At 47.8% G+C, this 21,046-nt stretch overlaps 1 protein-coding gene across 1 annotated transcript in view; it reads left to right on the forward strand.

Annotated features, from left to right (window-relative positions):
- Nucleotides 1-21,046, forward strand: part of DOCK1 (dedicator of cytokinesis 1) — a 544,913-nt gene that overhangs the window by 476,103 nt on the left and 47,764 nt on the right. The window contains exons 38-39 of the mRNA XM_061162908.1: nucleotides 2,882-3,001; nucleotides 20,765-20,854. Coding sequence (XP_061018891.1) covers nucleotides 2,882-3,001; nucleotides 20,765-20,854 — 210 coding nt within the window. The remainder of the gene's footprint in view (nucleotides 1-2,881; nucleotides 3,002-20,764; nucleotides 20,855-21,046) is intronic.

Below are 21,046 nucleotides of genomic sequence, written 5' to 3' on the forward strand. Positions count from 1 at the left end.
TCTAGTCATCCGTGGTAGCCCTTTGGTCTTGCACCACATAAAACTCTGCCAAGGAACGTCATTTCTGAAGCTAGGAATTCCAGCTGGGTCACTGCACACCAGCTGTCCCACTTTGAATTCTAACGGCTTTCATTTGTTAGAAACCCAAATTTTAGTAACAAGGCCATTTTGAAACTACAGAAATATTTCTTTTACACCAGGGAAATTAAAACGGGGTTGACAAGCTGCTGGGCCACACTTGCTGTCTCTCGTCATACATAAACTTTTCTGTGGTATGTGGCTGTATATGTGTGTGTGTAAAGTATCATTTATTTAATAATTGCATTTATTGAGCATAGTCAGGTTTTTCACAAATGGTACAAGGATGTTTCACAAACCAAATCAGTCAGCCCATTTCCATTATCTTTTTCACTGGGGTTTTGAATTTTCCAGTTAAATACACATAATCGCTCTCCATATCTTTTACATCATTACATTTTGCAATTTTTCCTAAATATGTTTTGATATTGCAGTAAATGTGAATTCATGCTGGTTAATCAGCACTCTAAAGAATGTTACTTGTGTCTTTATGAAAATTCTTCACCATGATTGATATGGTCTTGTTCGTGAAGTAAAAATCCTCAAGTAGGATCTTCTATTTTGGTTAAGGCTATTTAAAAAAAAAAAAAAAAAAGGCAATAAAAACATCAGCCTTTAGCCTTTAGCAATGAAGTTATTTCATCTTAATGTTTAAATGGAAGGTATAAACCATAACTCCTTTTGGTGTTTAAAATTTTTTAGGTGATTTTAAACTCCAAGGAAGTTATATGACCTCTGAACTTTGTTAGTTATCTTATTGTAGTTACAGTTCAGAATCTTGTGCACTTCTTCTACCCCTCAGAAGTCGAAATCCGGCCACGTGGTAAAAATGCCACAATCAGTCGAGTTTGTAACTCCAGGTTGTGATTGGGCTACACATGTCTCGTTTGAAGGTGGAAAACTTTGCGGTAGTCTAAAGCTTTCTCATTGTTACTTGACACCTGGGACCTGGGGAGCCCTTCTGGCCCCGTGCCATGCATCCTTGTCCCATGGAGCCCTGGGGTCCAGCCTGGGGCGCTCCTGGGGTGCCCAGAGCTCCTCTGGCTTCCGGAAGGTGGGGGGAGTGTGTGCTGTGAAAGCCAGCCTCTTAGGGAGCCCTGCGTGTTCCCCAGGCCTCTCCTCACCGTTTTTGCAGGCCTGTCCCTTGGGCCTTTCCCCCTGCCCCAGTGCTTCCTGTCCATTTGTCATGCCCCCTAAAATGTGGCCCCATGGCTGGTCCCATTGCTCCATATGTGGCCTTACCAACCCTGGATCTGGTGCCCCACAACTGCGCTCCAGGCAGCCTGCAAGCTGCTGCTTTCTTGGCAGAATAACCCCCATCTTCTCATAAGATCGGGTCAGACATCACCTCCAGAGTCGAACCGATGAGCAAGCCCATCCCAATTCTCTACTCCAGGGAGCCTCCCCAGACCTCTTGTCCTGCCTCCTGCCCTTAGAAAGTGAAAGTGAAAGTCTCTCAGTTGTGTCTATCTCTTTGTGACCCCATGGACTACACAGTCCATGGAATTCTCTAGGCCCGAATACTGGAGTGGGTAGCCTCTCCCTTTTTCAGGGCATCTTCCCAACCCAGGGATCAAACTGGGGTCTCCTGCATTGCAGGCGGGTTCTTTACCACCTGAGCTATCAGGGAAGCCCATGATGACCATGACATGGTTTCTGCAGAGGTACTCCTGGCGGCTCAGATGGTGAAGAATCTGCCTGCAATGCAGGAGATACAGGAGACACAGGTTCAATCTCTGGGTCGGGAAGGTCCCCTGGAGAAGGGAAAGGCAACCCACTCCAGTGTTCTGGCCTGGAGAATCCTGTGGACAGAGGAGCCTGGCGGGCTATAGTCCATGGGGTCGCACAGAGTTGGACATGACTGAGCTACCAGCACTTTCACTTGCACTTTCATTGTGTTTCACTGCTGTAGTCTGTAATCACACTCATCCTTGACGTAGTGCCTTGCACATTATTGTTGTTTAGTCGCTCAGTCATGTCTGACTCTTTGCCACCCCGTGGACTATATCCCGCCAGGTTCCTCTGTCCATGGGATGTTCCAGGCAAGAATACTGGAGTGGGTTGCCATTTCCTCCTCCAGGGGATCTTTCCAACCCAGGGATCAAACTTGTGTCCCCTGCATTGGCAGGAGGATTTTTACTGTTGAGCCACCCGGGAAGCCCATGCCTTGCACATAGTAGGTCCCCACCAAACACTGAAGTTTATTGAACTTTACATTCAGTCCCATGGATTTGTTGAGCATAAGTTCAGGAGTTTAGGTGTTAAATGATCTCGCCTTCACCTGGGGTGTCTCCCCTCCTTACTGAGACCTCTGTGCATCCCTCCTTGGTACCGTAAGTCCTCTGTCACATCTACAAACACCAGCTGAGCCCTGACTCGTGTGGGATCCACGTGCCTCCTGCTGTTGATTAGAAGACTCGGCAGCATAGGCGCCGGGCCAGCACCTGGGGAAGCCCCACTGGAGGCAGCAGCAAATCACCCGGTGCCTCATTCACCTGGAAGGTTCCGAGGTTTCATCGGCAAGCTGACCGTTCCAGAACCTGCTGGGTTTCTCTTCTGTGTGAATCTCGACCAGCTTTGCCTTCCTCATGGGTTTTCTCATCTTGAAGCCTCTGCACAGGGGTTCTGTCCGCAACTCCAGGCCTGAAAGCCTGGTGGCAGCAGCTCCAGCGGTCCCTGGAATCACGGCTGGAACGCTGCCCTGAATTCAGGGCTTCCTGTGCTTTCTGAGCCCAGGGGAGGGAAAGGTCACAGGGGCCGGGCCCCCCACCCCAGCCACCACTCACGTTTGCTTTTGCCTCAGTGGTCGGAGGACGTGTGCGCGGCCCACCTCACCCAGCGGGATGGATACCAGGCGACGACCCAGGGGCAGCTGAAGGAGCGGCTCTACCAGGAGATCATCCACTACTTCGACAAAGGCAAGGTAAAAAAAAAAAAAAAAAAATGCAGCTTTTCTGTTGTTTTCTTTCTTTGTGTGCACCTTCCTGCCATGTTGTAAACACATTTTTTTTCACACATGGTGTTTGTGGAACCAGAAATTTGTTGCAGATTGTATATCTGAAGGCTTTATGCATGGCCTTCCAGCTGGTGCTTCTAAGTAGAAATCCTACCAAAAAAAAAAATAATCACCCTTCTGTGGATGCTCTGCTGAAAGTCACGACTGCGCATAAGGATTTTTATAGTCCTTGCAGAGGACGCTGATTTGGGGAAATCTGGGCTTCCCAGGTGGTGCTACTGGGTAAAGAACCCAGGGCACGTGGCAACTCACTTCTGCATTCTTGCCTGGAGAATCTGCATTCTTGCCTGAACAGAGGAGCCTGGCGCGGGCTAATGATACACAGGATCACAAAGAGTCGGACACGACTGGCTGTGAGCATACACGCGCTGGCTGTGTTAGAGCTAATGCTTTCCTTTGACAGGTTGCGTTTTTCTGTTGTCACTGAAACACTAACCCCACGGCAAGACCAATGCTGCTCTTGTTGATGGCCTCTCCGTTAATCGGCTCAAACAAAATTATTTAACTGTTGACCTCTACTAAAAGGAAACCTGCCATCATTTTAATCAGCCAGCAATAGAGCTCATCACGGTAGTTCATGTGATTCAGATGACTAGTTAACTCTTTTAAAAAGGTGGGGGGTCTCCTTAGGTCTTCCTGGCACATTCAATGCAGGGACTGTAGGTTCAAGTCCTGGTTGGGGAACTAAGATCCCATGTGCTGCAGCCAAGAAATTAATTAATTAATTGGCAGACACTTTGAGGGGGGATAAAAAAGGCTGGGAGTGGGAGGTTCCTTCAGTTCAGAAGTTGGGTTTTTTTTTTAATTTTTATTGAATGATAATTGCTTTACAGAATTTTGTCATTTTCTGTCAGACCTCAACATGAATCAGCCATAGGTATACATACATCCCCTCCCTTTAGAACCTCCCTCCTGTCTCCCGCCCCATCCCACCCCTCTCGATTGATACAGAGCCCCAGTTTCCTGAGCCAGACAGCAGATTCCCGTTGGCTCTCTGTTTTACACATGGTAATGTCAGTTTCCACGTTACTCTCTCATACATCTCACCCTTTCTTCCCCTCTCCCCATGTCCATAAGTCTATTCTCCATGTCTGTTTCTCCATTGCTGCCCTGTAAATAACTTCAGTACCATTTTTCTAGATTCCATATATGTGCATTAGAATACGATTTTTGTCTTTCTCTTCCTGACTCACTTCACTCTGTATAATGGCTTCTAGGTTCATCCACCTCATCAGAACTGACTCAAGTGTGTTCCTTTTTGTGGCCGAGTCATTTCCCGTTGTGTATATGTGCCACAGCTTCTCTATCCACTCATCTGTCAATGGACACCCAGGTTGCGCCCATGTTCTAGCTGTTATAAATAGTGCGGCAGTGAACAATGGGGTACATGTGTCTTTTTTCAATTTTGGTTTCCTCAGGGTATAAAACCTTCCCCATACTGACTTCCAAGTTCATTCTGGACCTTCATCAGGACTCTTAACTCATCTTAGTGGCTCAGTCGTGTCCGACTCTGTGGCCCCATGGACTGTAGCCCACCAGGCTCCTCCATCCGTGGAATTTCCCAGGCAACAATACAGATGGGTTGCTGTTTCCTTCTCCGGAGGATCTTCCCAACCCAGGTCTCCTGCACTGCGGGCAGATTCTCTACCAGCTGAGCCACCGGGGAAACCCCTTTAACTCACCCTAGATGCCTGCTTTTTTTTTTTTAAACGCTTTGAGACAAGTGAACAGGGAATCCCATGAAGGCACTTGTATTCATTTCTTAGGACTGCCGTGACATAGCCCTGCCCTCTGGGCACCTCTAAACGTCAGGACTCTGTTCTCTCGCTGTTCTGCAGGCTCTGGTGAGGTGTGTGAGGGTGACTCTGCTCCTGCCTAGCCCTTGGTTTCTGGTGATGCCGGCAGTCCTTGGTTCGTGCATGTATCACTCAATTGCTTGCTCCTCATTCACAGGGAGGGTTTTCCCTGTGTGTGTCTCTGTGTTCTTCGAAGAACATTGGTTTGGATCCAAGACCCAAGCGATCCAGTATGACTGCATCTTAATTTGATTCCATCCAGAGGCCCTGTTTCCATGTAAGGTCAGGTTCACAGATCCCAGTGGGTGAGACTCAGCATGTCCTTTGAGGGGACACAGTTCTACCCCTGGCAGCACCTGTATCAGGGAAGGATGACGGCTGCCCTTTCTGTGGCTGTCATAACCAAACCCTAACATAAACCAAACAAAAACCAAAACCCATAACATAAACCAAACCCTTTTAAAACAATCACATGTGTTTTACTTGTTCCCCTCTGTCTTTGATATGGGATGGAAATCAAAATATTCAGAATAGCATGGGGATTGACCAGAGGCCACTTGGAAATGGTCGGTGAATTATACTTGGTCCCATAGAGGAGCAGAATATATGTCTTTGTAGAAATGAGATGGTTTCACAGTTAAAGCCAATTATTAAAATTTTATTAGCTTAACCAGAGGAATTTGGTTTTTCAACAAACTGCTAAAAAAAGTTGATCCGTTCATTTCCCCAGTGGCTTTCTGGCTTACAGTGTCCTAGAGAGGGGTGATCAGGTGCTATGGAATGGGCAGAACAGGAGGTGAGACCCTGGAGAGGCCTAGAAAGCCTGGCTGTGCGACTTTGCTGACGCTCACTCGGGGCTGTCACATCCTCTGAGAGCACTGACATCTCCGATCACATCTCAGCTCTCCTCCTTCCCCCACTCTTCATCTTCTGCCCACACCACCGCTTCTGAGGCCTCGTCCGCTGCGGCCTTTCCTGCCTCTGCCCAGCAGGCCTCTGCTGCCCCTGCCTTTGGTCATCTCGTCCCTTCTAGGCTTAATGTCACCTGTGCTCCAACGCCCATAATGCCCCCTTCTTTTCCTGTGCAGCATTCACCACAATTTGCAATAATAGGTTGGGTACCAGTCCATCCTAAGGGAAATCAACCCTGAATATTCATTAGAAGGACTGTGGCTGAAACTGAAGCTCCGATACTTTGGCCACCTGATGTGAAGAGGCAACTCATTGGAAAAGACTCTGATGCTGGGAAAGATTGAAGGCGGGAGAAGGGGGTGACAGAGGATGAGGTGGTTGGATGGCATCACTGACTTAGTGGATACAAATCTGAGCAAACTACGGGAGACAATGAATTACAGGGAAGCCTGGCATGCTACAGTCCGTGGGGTCATAAAGAGTCTTGACAGGAGCTAGCAGCTGAACATCAATAATTTGCACACGTATTTCTTTAGCAAGCCTCCCAATAGACTGTGAGCACTATGAAGACCGAGACCACACATATTAATCCTGCACATTGATCTAACTCTGAGACCAAGCTGGGCACATAATGCAGGGGGCATTTGTTAGATGGACAAAGAAATCAATGAGAGAATGAATGAACGAACAAATGAGTGAATACTCAGCATTTAAGGATCATTTCTGGCAGATGCGGGATGGTCATGGACAGTAAGACAGTTGGCCTTCAGTAAATAATACATTGAGGAACCAAGTGAGTTTGCTTTTTTTTTTAAGCCAACGTCACCTTTTATGGGGGCTTCCCTGGTAGCTCAGCTGGTAAAGAATCTGCCTGCAATGCAGGAGACCCTGGTTGAATTCCTGGGTCAGAAAGATCCTCTGGAGGAGAGCATGGCAACCCGCTCCATTATTCTTGCCTGGACAATCCCCATGGACAGAGGAGCCTGGTGGGCTACAGTCCATAGCGCTGCAAAGAGTTGGACACGACTGACGGACTCAGCCCAGCCCAGCACAGCAGAGCAGTTACCCCGTGCCAAGCATTGTGCTGGATGCTGCCCAGGCGTTATGAGTCTCCATGGCAACTCAGGAAGGAAGGTACCACTGTACTTCCAGTTGAATATGACACTTAACATTATTGTTAATAATGATATCAATAAAATAATATAATAGACACACAACCATAGAAGCAGACTTGTGGGCTATCAAAAGGGAAAGGGTGGGCTACAATCCGTGGGTCAGAAAAACTTTGACACAGCTGAGCGGCTAAGCACAGCACAGCCCAGCTTCATGTGGAGGGAGAAAATGAACACGTTCAGTTGAGAGCAGTGGCTCTGGACCTGGACCCTCAGGAGACCTTCCAGGTTGACACACCTAGGGGAGTGGATGAGACTGACATCACATGGGTCAAGGTCAGGGACACTGCTCAACACCCTGGAAGGCAGGCAGCTCCCCGGGTGCAGGATCATCCAGCCCAGAATGTCCGTAGTGCCCAGACTGAGAAATCCTGGTTTTGGAAAAAAGCCAGTTCAAGTGATAAAGCATTCTCGGCCAAAAGAGGGCTGAAGGAATGTCCTCACACACTCCTGTGTGTTGGAGGAGACAGAAGGATGGTTCTGGTAAAGTGAGTATTTGGCTTACCTGGAGTCAGGAAGATTAACTTGATTCAACTTGTTCATCAACGTTTAGGAGCATTGTCTTCACAGCAGCTGTTAGGGTTGTGTTGGCAAAAAAATTGAAAAGTCGTGTTTGAATACTCATAACTTCTCCAGGAGAATATTTAAAAAAAAAAAAAGAAAACAGTTTACTCATCCATGTGAAGCTGACATGAGGGTGAGTGCAGGTGAGGGAGAAGATTTCATCAAACAAAATTTGAAGTACCTGGGTGATGAGCTCCGAAGCAAAAAAATAAAGTCATTTTAGCATCAACAAGCATTCAGTTTCCTGGGAACAAAAGAACAGGAGGAAGTAGTAATCATCCATCCCAGTTGGGATGGGCTGGAATCAGCTGGGGTCTCAACCTCTTGACGTCTCAGTGATGCTACACAAGCCAGGTGGTTCACTTCTGCTTCCTGTCTGTCCTCGCTTCTGGGGACCCAAGTGAGCGCAGCCTCAAAGGGGCAATGAGGCCCCGCCTGGCCCCTGCACCCGTAGCTCAGGAAAGACCCGCGCACTGTGCTCTTGTGTGTGTGTGTGTGTGTGTGTATTTGGCTGTGCTGGGTCTTAGGTGCAGCACGTGGGATCTCCAGTTGCAGTTTGTGAACTTAGTTGCACCGGGAGGGATCTCGTCCCCTGAACAGAGATCCAAGCTGGGCCCCCTGCCTTGGGAGCACAGAGTCTTAGCCCCTGGGCCAGCAGGGAAGCCCTAGTACTCATGCCATTGACTAAAGCGGATCAGGCAGCCACCGTGAGCCTCGGTGGGTGGGGGAGCGCCGGGGGGGGGCCATCTCGCAGCACATACCTGTAGCAAGTAGAGCGGGTAAGACTACCAGGACATTTAATCAGACAGATAAGCTGGGCTTCTAACCAAGGGCTCTCAGGGCACATGGAAATTACCTAAGTATGTGTATGTTCTAGAAAAGGCAGCATTCACTCTAATCCCTCAGTTGCATGCTTCACGCCACTGGACATGTGAAAACAGAGCAATCTCCAGAACTTGGCACTGGGCCTTGATCCCGGTTCCTCTGTAATGGAATTTCTTTCTTGGGTTAGGAAGGGGTTGGGAAGGACACGTCCCGGCCAGGCGGTGCGGAAGAAGGAGCACCAGAGAATGGGTGGCCACGATGCCTGAAATCCTGGCAGGCGAGAAGTCTGGGCAACGGGAGGTCACAGCAGAAGATAAAGTGCAGCATTTCATGCCAGACACATTCATTTAAGAAATAAGAGCAAGACATGGTCTTATTATACCTGCCAGGTGTGGGTATATGTGGTGATTTGAGAAATAACATCCTCATGACTTTTCTGGAATAAGACAGTGGCTGAGGTCATTGCTACAGATGAAGAACTTGACATCGGGAAGGACTGAATGCCCACGTTTCTGCTCTGCACATCCAAACTGAAATTCTTTTGTTTTTTTTCTTAAGATTTTTGTTGAAATACAGATAATTTACAATGTTGAATTAGTTTCAGTTGTACAGCAAAGCGATTCAGTCACACACACACACACACACACACACACACATTCTTTTTTAGATTCTTTTACATTTTCAATTCAGTTCAGTTGCTCAGTTGTGTCTGCCTCTTTGTGACCCCATGAACTGCAGCACGCCAGGCCTCCCTGTCCATCACCAACTCCCGGAGTTCACCCAAACCCATGTCCATTGAGTCGGTGATGCCTTCCAACCATCTACATTTTAGGCTATTGCAAAATACTTCGTAGAGCTTCCTGTGCTATGTAGTAGGTCTTTGTTGGTTATCTACATGATATATAATAGTGTGTGTATGTCAATCCAAACTCCTAATTTACCTCTTCTCAACGCCCTCTGTCCCCTTTGGTAAACATAAGTTTGTTTTCCATGTCTGTGAGTCTGTTTCTGTTGTGTTAAGAAGTTCATTTGTAACATATTTTAGATTCCACATATAAGTGATATCATATGACATTTGTCTTTATCTGACTTTACTTAGTATGATCATCTCTGGGACCATCCATGTTGCTGCAGAGGGCATTATTTCATTCTTTTTTATGGCTGAGCACTATTCCATTGAGTTTATATACCACATCTTCCTTATCCATTTTATCTGCCGATTCTTGGGTGGGGGGGAATATCTCAAAATGGGTGATAGGTGGGAAGTGATGCAACCCAGGGAAACTGGAAGGAAGGGACGCTCCTGGCAGGGGCGCCCCAGGGAGCCAGCTCTCTTACTATGGGAACTCTGACCTGCGCTGTCAGCTATGAGAATCACAGGCCCCAAGCCGCCATCAGCCCTTGAAATATGGCTCGTCTAAGGCTCAGCTTGAGAAAAGGATGCTGTTAGGAGCTGAACTGTGTCCCCTGGAAATTCATGTGTGGGAGCCCGGCCCTTACTACCTCCGAATATGACTGTGTTGGAGATGGGTTCTGATCCAGGTGGCCAGTCTCCTTCTAGAAGAAGGAATCTGGACAGAGACACACCACGCAAGGACTCTGAGGACACAGCTGAGGATTTGCCTTACAAGCCGAGGAGAGAGGCCTCAGAGGAAACCATCCTTCTGACAACTTGATTTCGGTTTCTAGGCTCCAGAATAGTAAGGAAATAAATGTGTTTAAGGCACCCGATCTTTGGTGTGTGTGTGTGTATGAGTGTGTGGTAAGTCGCGTCCTACTCTTTGTCGCAAACCTATAGACTGTAACCTACCAGGCTCCGTCCATGGAATTTTCCAGGCAAGAATACTGGAGTGGGTTGCCATCCCCTCCTGCAAGGGATCTTTCCGACCCAGGGATCGAATCCACATCTCTTATATCTCCTGTATTGGTAGGCGGGTTCTTTACCATACACACCACCTGAGTACTTTGTTATGGCAGCCTGTCAAATATCTCACGAATTTTGTGTTTTTGATTATGTGTTGAAATGACAATATTCCAGATACAGGGGATATTACCAAAATGAAGGCTGCTTTTTAAAATGTGGCTACTAGAAAATGTAAAGTTGCATGCGTGTCTTGGCCGATGTTCCGTTGGATGGTGCTGCTCTGAGCCAGACTTTGCTACTGTTGAAGACAGTTTCTGCTAGTGCATTCATCCATGCACTTGGGAAATTGATGCTTGCCTGCCCCTCCATTTGGGGTCCTCACTGGCGGTGTCATTGTTTTTTTGTTTTTTTTTTTTATGTTTTAATGTGTTCATTGTTTAATCATTTTAAAGCTGCAAGCTAGATTGTCCCTTTATTATCAAAACTCCAGCATTTTGTTCAATCTTTGTCTTTGTTTTTTCCATTTATTTTTATTAGTTAGAGGCTAATTACTTTACAATATTGTAGTGATTTTTGTCATACATTGACATGAATCAGCCATGGATTTACATGTATTCCCCATCCCAATCCCCCCTCCCACCTCCCTCTCCCCGATCCCTCTGGGTCTTCCCAGTGCACCAGGCCCGAGCACTTGTCTCATGCATCCAACCTGGGCTGTGATCTGTTTCACCCTTGATAGTATACTTGTTTCAATGCTGTTCTCTTGAAACATCCCACCCTCGCCTTCTCCCACAGAGTCCAAAAGTCTGTTCTGTACATCTGTGTCTCTTTTTCTGTTTTGCATATAGGGTTAACATTACCATCTTCTTAAATTCCATATATATGTGTTAGTATACTGTATTGGTCTTCATCTTTCTGGCTTACTTCACTCTGTATAATGGGCTCCAGTTTCATCCATCTCATTAGAACTGATTCAAATGAATTCTTTTTAATGGCTGAGTAATATTCCATGGTGTATATGTACCACAGCTTCCTTATCCATTCGTCTGCTGATGGGCATCTAGGTTGCTTCCATGTCCTGGCTATTATAAACAGTGCTGCGATGAACATTGGGGTACATGTGTCTCTTTCAGATCTGGTTTCCTCAGTGTGTATGCCCAGAAGTGGGATTGCTGGGTCATATGGCAGTTCTATTTCCAGTTTTTTAAGGAATCTCCACACTGTTCTCCATAGTGGCTGTACTAGTTTGCATTCCCACCAACAGTGTAAGAGGGTTCCCTTTTCTCCACACCCTCTCCAGCATTTATTGCTTGTAGACTTTTGGATAGCAGCTATCCTGACTGGCGTGTAATGGTACCTCATTATGGTTTTGATTTGCATTTCTCTGATAATGAGTGATGTTGAGGATCTTTTCATGTGTTTGTTAGCCATCTGTATGTCTTCTTTGGAGAAATGTCTGTTTAGTTCTTTGGCCCATTTTTTGATTGGGTCATTTATTTGGTGGCGTCATTGTTATGTGCCTGTTGGGATATATTCCTTACCCCAAATGAATATTTGAAAAACTGAAATAAATCTAAAAGAAATAGACTCTGAGTTCACTGCTGATTCAAGACCCACATTTGAATTCTCTCCTGCATTGTATTGAAATCACAAGAATTTTCTTTGGTTTGATTTTACACCTGTTTTATATTAGGGGAAAAAATTGCAATTCTGGTTTAAAACCATATATTCAGCTCAGTGGTTAAAGAATCCACCTGCCAATTCAGGAGACGTAGGTTCGATCCCTGGGTCAGGAAGATCCCTTGGAGGAGGAAATGGCAACCCACTCCAGTATTCCTGCCTGGAAAATCCCATGGACAGAGGAGCCTGGCGGGCTACAGTCCATGGGGTTGCAAAGAGTTAGACATGCCTTAGCAACTGCACAAAAACAATCGAGGTAAGAGGCCTTCATACTACCGTTGAACTTGAAGACCAGCGATGGCTGGAGACCGCCCGATTATAAAATAAATGGTATCTGAACCTGGCAAAGCTGTGACTCAGGTATAGCTCCATTGATACAGGCTGTCCCCTTAGGTGGTTAAGGAAACCTTCACTCTATCCTTAATAGGTGGGAACCTTACTCCTCCTAGAGCTCATTTTCAATGTTTTAAATGTGTGCAGCTTCCTGGGGGAAGTATGTTCTTACAGAATCCAGTGCAGATTTGTGTCCTGGAAACTGTGCTCACAGGCCCTTAAAGGAGCCTGTGTCCTTCGCATCTCTCAGACCTTGGACACCAGCGTCTGCGGGGACAGCCCAGGGCACCAGCATGGGACTGGGGTCGGATTATATTCAAAGTCTCTCCACCTCTGTGCTCAGAAAGCGGCAACTGCTGAATGGATTTTCTGCTCCATTATATTGGACACTCCAGCTTTTGAATTAGGCCCTGTTATCTTTCTGTATTTCTTCTGCACAAAAATCACTCTTTTATTTTTGCTTTTCCACCGTTTAGAAGTTTTGAATGTCTTTCGGCCCAGCTCTTGGTCTTTTCATCTTTTTCTTTCTCTCAAAACAAAAAAAAAATGTCATTTCCATCTGTTTTCCATTTCATTCTTATTCCTTCCCGGGCTAATAATTAGCCCTCACTCCTTTTCTGTTCTCGTTTTACCACCCGCTGGAGCACCTCCGGAAAGCCCGCCGTCAGGTCTTATCGTGGCAGTGAGCGTTCTGTTCCGAAGATGCTCTGAGTTGTCTGTCTCATTGTGTTTGGTTGAGGCCTAGTAATTTTCAATAAAGCTCTTAATCCAAGTGCTTGACTGAAAATTACCAGGCTTCTCTATGGAGGGCGCATTGAAAATAGAAGCCCTGCTCTCAGGGAAAGGGAGTCAGAGTGAGGGAGGCGGTGAACCTGATGTTCACCGCCTCAGAAACCAGGAACCAGCCTGGCACTGGCAAAGGGGGCTCATGGCTGACGGCCCACGTGGTGTCTGAAGCTCTGGGACTATTTTCGACTGGAGTTCTGTCTTCTCTTCCCTTAAAATAACCTCTCCTTGACGAAGTTTGCACTTTGCCTTGTGCCCAAGTCAAAAAAAAAAAAAAAGGAGGCGTCCTACATCATCCCGTGAACTAAAAATAGGGGTTTGGGAGCAAGTTTCCACTTTTAGTGAAATGGCTGGATTGCTTTTCTGAGTATTGGGGCTGACATTTTCTCATCCCCTGAGTTTCCTTTTTAAAAGCACAGTTGTCAGTCAGAGGAGATACAGGTACAAGCATCCCATCACCCTCTTTCTTGGTATAGTCTCAGCATTTCCACAATTTTTGAAAATCCTGATACTTGCCAGAATCTGTTCAATTAGCAAGAATTTGGCTGGAGTGAGCATAGAGATCGTGTGTTAATTATGACTGGGCTCCCAGAAAAGAACCGTTTGTGGTCAGAGCAGAGAAAATCGAGGTTTGGAGTTGGTATCAACCCTGCTCCCCCCATCTCCCCACCCTGCAAGACCCCTCACATGTGTTTCCACAACCCAGTCTCCTGTCTGCATGAATTACAGGGGATGGGGGAGGCCAAAGGCCTGCCTCGAGCTGAGAAGTCTAGCACCAGGGCTAATGGATGAGCAGACAAATAGCAAAACCCCCCCTCTGAGTGTCTCACTGGTGGGTTCAGAGTCTACCAGCCTAACAGGTACGGGAACGATTCCCCCTCCTGAGAAAGGGCAGACTTCATCAGAAGCTGACCTGTAAACTGTGTCTTGGGCTTCCCTGGTGGCCCAGTGGTAAATAATCCACCTGCAGTGCAGGAGTCACAGGAGACGCAGGATCGATCCCTGGGTTGGGAAGACCTCCTGGAGGAGGGTATCACAACCCACTCCGGTATTCTTGCCTGGAGAATCCCATGGACAGAGGAGCCTGGCGAGCTCTGTTGGACACATCTGGAGCTACTTAGCGCGCATCACAAATTAGGTCTTGAAGAAAGAGAGGAAGCTTGCAGGATGATAGCAGGGAGGGGCTGGGATCCTGAAGAGTGGGGGAGGAGCAGGGATTCCAAAAAGTGGGAACCCTGTTGATCAAGGGCAGGGCTTCTGAAGACAGTCTGTCTGTCAGTGGGGTGGGGAGGGGGTCCTGGGAGACACAGATGCAGAGAACTTGGGAGCCAGTCTGTCTGTGGCCTTGCATGTCTCCTAAAGATTTGACTTTCTCCATAGTCACAAATGGGGCTTCCCAGGTGGTGCCAGTGTTAAAGAACCTGGATGCCAATGCAGGAGACGTGAGAGACACGGGTTCGATCCCTGGGCTGGGAAGATCCACTGGAGGAGGGCATGGCAACCCACTCCAGTTTTCTTGCCTGGAGAATCCCATGGACAGAGGAGCCTGGCGGGCTACAGTCCATGGGGTCACAGAGAGTCAGACATGACTGAAGCTACTGACGCACGGAGCCAGTGAGATTTTATGAACATAAGCAAGGTTGCCTTTACTGTCCCCCTTTCAGGGGGTGATTTGGGCTCACGGTGGCAGAAGCCCTGTGGGTGGGGGGCTGGGGCAGGGGTCCAGGCCCGGGATATGGGGGCAGTGGGTACTAGGAGAGGCAGGGGACAGCTCCAGAGGCTTGAAGTCAGCTGATTGCACAGTCTCCTATGGGGTCAGTGTCAGACGTGTGCATGCCAGGACCCAGCACGGCTCAGAGGCCCGAGCACGAGCCTCCCGTGGCTGCAGAGCCGACAGGGGAGCGACTTCCAATCAGTCCAGCCACGTTTGACTCCCTTCCAGGCGGCTCCGGCAGCTCTTGAGTGTTTCGGCTTCTCTCCTTCATGTGGGAATTCTTGGTCAAAGTCATTGACTTTCTAGCTGGCAGTCCCCAGGCTGTGTGGGACATCTCTGGCCTCCACTCGGCCAGTCGCACTCTCAGCCGTGGGTCTGTATCGGTCCCTCTGGTCCAAGGACAGCTGTCCGTGCTCCCGTCCAAGGTTGCTCCCACCCCCCAGGCCCCAGGCCCGTCCAGAACGTCACTCTGGCCCATCTCTCTTCTTCCCACTGGCCACACTATTTTCCTCTCTACTGGCTAATACATACTGGCCTGCTAAGATGCTTCAGTTGTGTCTGACTCTTTGCAACCCCATGGACTGTAGTCCACCAGAGTCCCCGTCCATGAGATTCTCCAGGCAAGAATACTAGAGTGGTTTGCCATGCCCTCCTCCAGGGGATCTTCCTGACCCAGGGATTGAACCCAAGTCTCCTGCATTGGCAGGCAGGTTCTTTACCACTAGCACCACCTGGGAAGCCCACATCCTCCCCTACAACCATGCTATTATTTCTCCCGTCTTTTAAAAAAGTTCTCTCTCATTCTAACTCCCCTCTCCAGCTACTGCCTGTTTCTTTCCTTCCTCAAATCTTCCTCCAAGAACTGTGTGTACCCCTCCTTATGCTCTCTGAACCCACCCCCATCACAGGTGTCCAGTAATTACTGCAGAGTGAGGGGTGAGTGGCAGAGTAGGTCCATTCTCCTTCTGGTCAAACCACCAAGCAAAAAGCAGCTGTCTCTTTCAATGCCTGGTTTAGGCTTCCTAAGGGCTTGCAGAACTGCAAAGGTCATTTATTAAAGAAAAAGGCAAAAAATTTCTGTTTTTTTAAAAAAAAATTATTCGTTTCCTATTTTCCTCCCAGGGGCATTAAAACTGAGCAGATCATTTTCCATTTAGACTAATAAAGAATTGCTGTGGGGTAAAGAGGAGCATGCTTTCGAGGGGCAATAATTCCTGAGCATCTGACAGCCCCAGAAGGCAGGATTCATCTTCAAGTCAGTGTGAGAAGCCTCCCATCAAGGCTTCTTAAGTCTGGCCCAAGTCCCAGATCCCGCTGTGTTTCCTGTCCTTCTGGAGGGCAGCAGCCCATCCAACCACCTTTCTCAGGCGGCTGGTGCAGTGATGTGTGTGCTCTCAGAGAGGGTGGCATCATTAGGTGAAACCAGGCAGCTTTGGAGCAGACCACAGTGAGAAGGCTCATTGCAGGGGTGGGAGTGGTGATGCTGGACCTCAGAAATATCTTCAGAAAGGGTCCAGCCTTTGCTCAGGTCAGGGGAAACCAAGGTAGAACAGCAGGAAGACCCAGGATGGGGCTTGGCTCGGGAAGAGAAGGAGAGGCTGAGAGAGACAGGAGGTGCCCACACGGAGTGTCCATTCTGTAGAGGAGAGGACTTGCTGGATCCTCTCCCAGCTGGACCACACCCCTCGGAGTCGCCATGGAGACACATCTTTCCCAAGGACTCCAGCCCCTCATCTTCGAGGGACTGGGAAGAGATGCTCACTCTCATCACTCCTGCAGTGAAGCCCTTGCTTGCTGGGACGGAAGGCTACTTCCGGGCCACCCCGGCCCCCTCGCTGCTGATGGCCCTAAACCAGTTCTCTGGAATCTTCCACAGCATGGAATCTACATGCATTTACATGTCAGAGACCTGTGCAGGACCCTGGAAATTTAGAAGGTGATAGAATATGACTCGTTTCCCAACAACCACCCAGAAAACCAGAAAAGTTTTGGAGTGACTGAAATTCAAGCATCCCACGAAACATCTTGACTGGTGATTGGCTTACAGCTGGTTAGTGATTCCGCTCCGAGCTCCCCATCAGTATCCTGGTGGGTCGTGGCCGGGCTGTATTTTTCTTGAGGGGCTGTTGTCCAGGCTGCCCTCTCGCCTCATTCCCCGACCCAGTGAGATCAGTTTTGCCTCCTGCCCAGCTGGTCACTCATCAACCTCACAGTTTTGTCTAAGAAAGCAATTGCTGATACACTCTCTGTGGCTGCTTCTAATGAAGAAGTTTCATCAGAGGGAAAAAGGATTTTCCGTTCATGAAACTTGCAGAGGTTCCCAAATAAAAGGTGATCACCTCAAGAGAATGTAGCCGAAGATCATCTGATGAAAACGGGGAGTGGGGAGGGTGTGCTCCACGTTGCAAGACCGAGGATGCTATGAAATGGATTCCGAACTTCAAATCAGAACACGAAGCTGAGCATTGATAGGGTGCTTTTTTCATTTGCGGCCGTGGTGACCCTCTTCGGCCTATGGCACGACTAAGAACAGGGCCAGGGCAGGATGTTCAATCACACAGGTTAAAGCGACTCTTCTACCAAGATAATCTAAATCTCTGTTATATGGAATCTGTTTTCTCTCTGGCACGGAAATATTTTCCAAAGTATTCACATGGGAAATATGAGTGACCCACGCTCCGTAGAACCCTAGCCAAGAAAAAGTAGAAGCATATCTCCTTAATGCAGGAGACTTTAAAACATGCAGGGGTGGGAAGAGGCATGTGTGCTTATAGAAAATCTGACCAAGAGCACAGCCATGTAACCCCTGAGTGAGTTGGATAAACTATTTACTCAAGACTTGTGTCTGTGCTGCGTGGCTCAGATGGGAAAGAATTCCATCTGCAATGCAGGAAACATGGGTTTGATCCCTGGGTTGGGAAGATCCCCTGGAGAAGGGAATGGCAACCCACTCCAGTACTCTTGCCTGGAAAATTCCATGGACAGAGGAGCCTGGCGGGCTACAGTCCATGGGGTCGCAAAGAGCTGGACACGACTGAGCAACGTTCTCTTTTTCCACTTGTGTCTCTTTAAGGAAACAATTACTTTTGCTAGGTATCTAAAGCAGCTCCTCTGTCCAGAAACAGATTAAGCAGTGAATTAGAAGCCCTAAGATTGTAGGCAGCTAAGAGAGTGGTGTGTTCGCTTGCAGAAAACGCCGGTGAGTAAGAACTACAACTAGAGGTAATGATTTCTTTGAAATGGAAATGTACTGAGGGAGGAATTGGTCACTGGAGCTTAAAAGAAACATAAAAAGTGGAGAAGCTCCCTCTTCTGAGAGATGGAGGCTGGGACTCTGGCAAAGGACCTGAGCTCGCTGGAGCAGCAGCTGGAGACATTCAGAGGGTGCAGACATTTGGAGGGTGAGCGCTTCGGCAGGATGGAGGAGCCAGGAGGGGGTTCCTGGGAAGAGAAGCGGGCGGTCCTCCAAAACGCATCTCAGCCACTTCCTCTGTCTCCTAGCTGGTGGCCCTGTCTCTGAAGTCTCTCTCTCCTCTGAGCTTATCTTTATGATGTCTTTCAAAGTATTAAATACAATTTCGGAATAGCTTTTTTCTCATCAAAACTAGCAGATGGTGTCTATAAGCAGCAGCTGTGTAAAGAGTATTTTAAGTCTATTGGGTGATTCAGTAATAAGTAAGGCCCTCAACCGGGTGGTTCTGCTAAGAAAAGGCAAAGACAGGCAGGCAGGTGAGGAGTCAGTGCCAAGGGTGTGCCAGGTGTGGGACCGGCTCCCCGTGTTCCAAGTGAGAGCCTAGAGTTAGGGACTAGCTTAGCATCCTTGAAAATCTATTCCAGGAGGAGGGGGTGGAGGGCAGCTGAAAGGGCCGGCAGAAGGTCATTGTTATGGGCTGAATGCTTGCATTCCTGCAAAATCATATGTTGAACAACCTTGACCCTCCCCCCGTCCCATGTGATGGTATACCCATGTGATGATGTTTGGAGGTGGAGCTTTGGGGAGTTCATTATGTTTAGATTGGGTCATAATGAGGGTGGGACCCCCAAGATGGGATTAGTACCCTTTTGAGGAGAGGAAGGAGATCTTGCTTAAGGCCATACAAGCATAGAGTGAGAAGGCGACTGTCTGCGAGTCGGGAGAACCCTCACCAAGACCCGAATCTGCGTGCACCTTGAGCTTGGACTTCCTAGCCTTCAGAACTGTGAGAGGGAAGTGTCTGTTTTGTGGGATTTTGTTACAGCAGCTCCAACTAAGATGGTCGTCGAGAGCAGGAACTTTGGAAAATGATGAGTCTACCCCACTGTCTGCCCTTGGGCAGGTAGCTTGCCTGTCTGACCCCCAGCTTCCTTATCTGCAAGACAGGTATAATAATAACACCCACCTGACGTGACACTGTAATGAGACGATGCAGGTGGCATCTTGCTGGGCAAAGAGTAAGCTGGAAGTCACTTGCCCTCATGATTGGTGCTACTAACTTATGGGGATACTTCTAGTGAAGTGGGCAGTTCATGTCTGGGGACCCAGTATGTGAGGTGGTCTGACACTTTGCTAATTCTAAGTCCGTAGTTGTCACTTTTAATACTCAAAGGTTTGAAAGAGGGGAATCCTGGGTTCTTGTGATAGTACAGAGGAGGGTGGGTAGCATCCAAGAAGGCTTCCAAGAGGAGACAGTCCCTCCGAATTTTCCATGATCTCAGGTAGACCACTGTATTTTATTTCCTTCCCAAATAAGGGAAATTCAGGCCTACCACATGTGTCAATAAATTAGTCTACATGTGTCAAAAGTTTATCAGCATTTTAATAAATGTTACCTGATTAGGAAACCCACTTTTAAACTACTACCATTCAAAATTCTCCCTTTCAAAATGATGGCAGGTTTTACATCCTCCTGGTTCAGTTCACTCACTCAGTCTTGTCCAACTCTTTGTAACCCCATGGACTGCAGCACGCCAGGCTACCCTGTCCATCACCAATTCCTGGAGTTTACTCAAACTCATGTCCATCAAGTCGGTGATGCCATCCAACCATCTCATCCTCTGTCGTCCCCTTCTCCTCCCACCTTCAATCTTTCCCAGCATCAGGGTCTTTTCAAATGGGTCAGTTCTTCTCATCAGGTGGCCAAAGTATTAGAGTTTCAGCTTCAACATCAGTCCTTCCAATGAATATTCAAGACTGATTTCCTTTAGGATGGACTGGTTGGATCTCCTTGCAATCCAAGGGACTCTCAAGAGTCTTTTCCAACACCACAGTTCAAAAACATCAATTCTTCTGCGCTCAGCTTTCTTTATAGTCCAACTCTCACATCCATACCTGACTACCAGAAAAACCATAGCTTTGACTAGATGGACCTTTGTTGGCAAAGTAATGTCTCTGCTTTTTAATATGCTGTCTAGGTTTGCCATAGCTTTTCTTCCAAGGAGCAAGCGTTTTTTAATTTCATGGCTGCAGTCACCATCTGCAGTGATTTTGGAACCCAAAAAAATAACGTCTCTCACTGTTTCCATTGTTTCCCCATCTATTTGCCATGAAGTGATAGGACCGGATGCCGTGATCTTCTTGCAAGCCTTAAATCAGAGTTGAAATAGATCCTTGTCTTTCTGACCACAGACACATAGTTCTTTTAAGTGGGATGATTTGGGAAAGTACCAAAATCTGGTCCTTGGTTTCTGCAGAAACGCTGCTCTCAACTTCGCCCTGTGGTTTCCCTGCTGGGCTGCACGGCTGCCCTGACAGATGGGCTTCAGAGGCCGGCCTGCGGAGGGGCAGGACTGGCCGGCTGGCTGCTCTGACCGGGGACAGCAGCCAGCGTGATCGATGAGCCAGTGGCTGACCAGTCTGGTCAACCGTGGCCCAAGCCAAAGGCCATGAGCCTGTAGAAAAGATCTGTATTTTTCCAGCGTCTTCAGGTGAAGCAGGCGTGTTTCCAGCTTGTTTCATCGTGAATGGCGGTGTCGCTGTTTCCCTCTCTGAGCTCCTGATTCAGGTTTGCGTTTCTCTTGCCCTTGTTTCTCTCTCTTCCCTCGCAGATGTGGGAGGAGGCCATCGCCCTGGGCAAGGAGCTGGCAGAACAGTATGAGAACGAAATGTTTGATTATGAACAGCTCAGCGAACTGCTGGTAGGTCTTCCTTTCCTTCTCTTTGAAAAAAAAAAAACAAGCAATCTCAACTTGTTCTTCTGGAACTTTTCCTTCCTTTTTTTTTTTTTTTTTTAATGCAACAGCCATTTATTTTATATTCATTTCTTTGGCCTCCCTGAGCGACATGTGAGATCTTAGTTCACCGACCAGGGTTGGAACTCGTGCCCTCGG

The sequence above is a fragment of the Dama dama genome, chromosome 15, assembly GCF_033118175.1.
Source record: "Dama dama isolate Ldn47 chromosome 15, ASM3311817v1, whole genome shotgun sequence".
Classification (NCBI taxonomy): domain Eukaryota; kingdom Metazoa; phylum Chordata; class Mammalia; order Artiodactyla; family Cervidae; genus Dama; species Dama dama.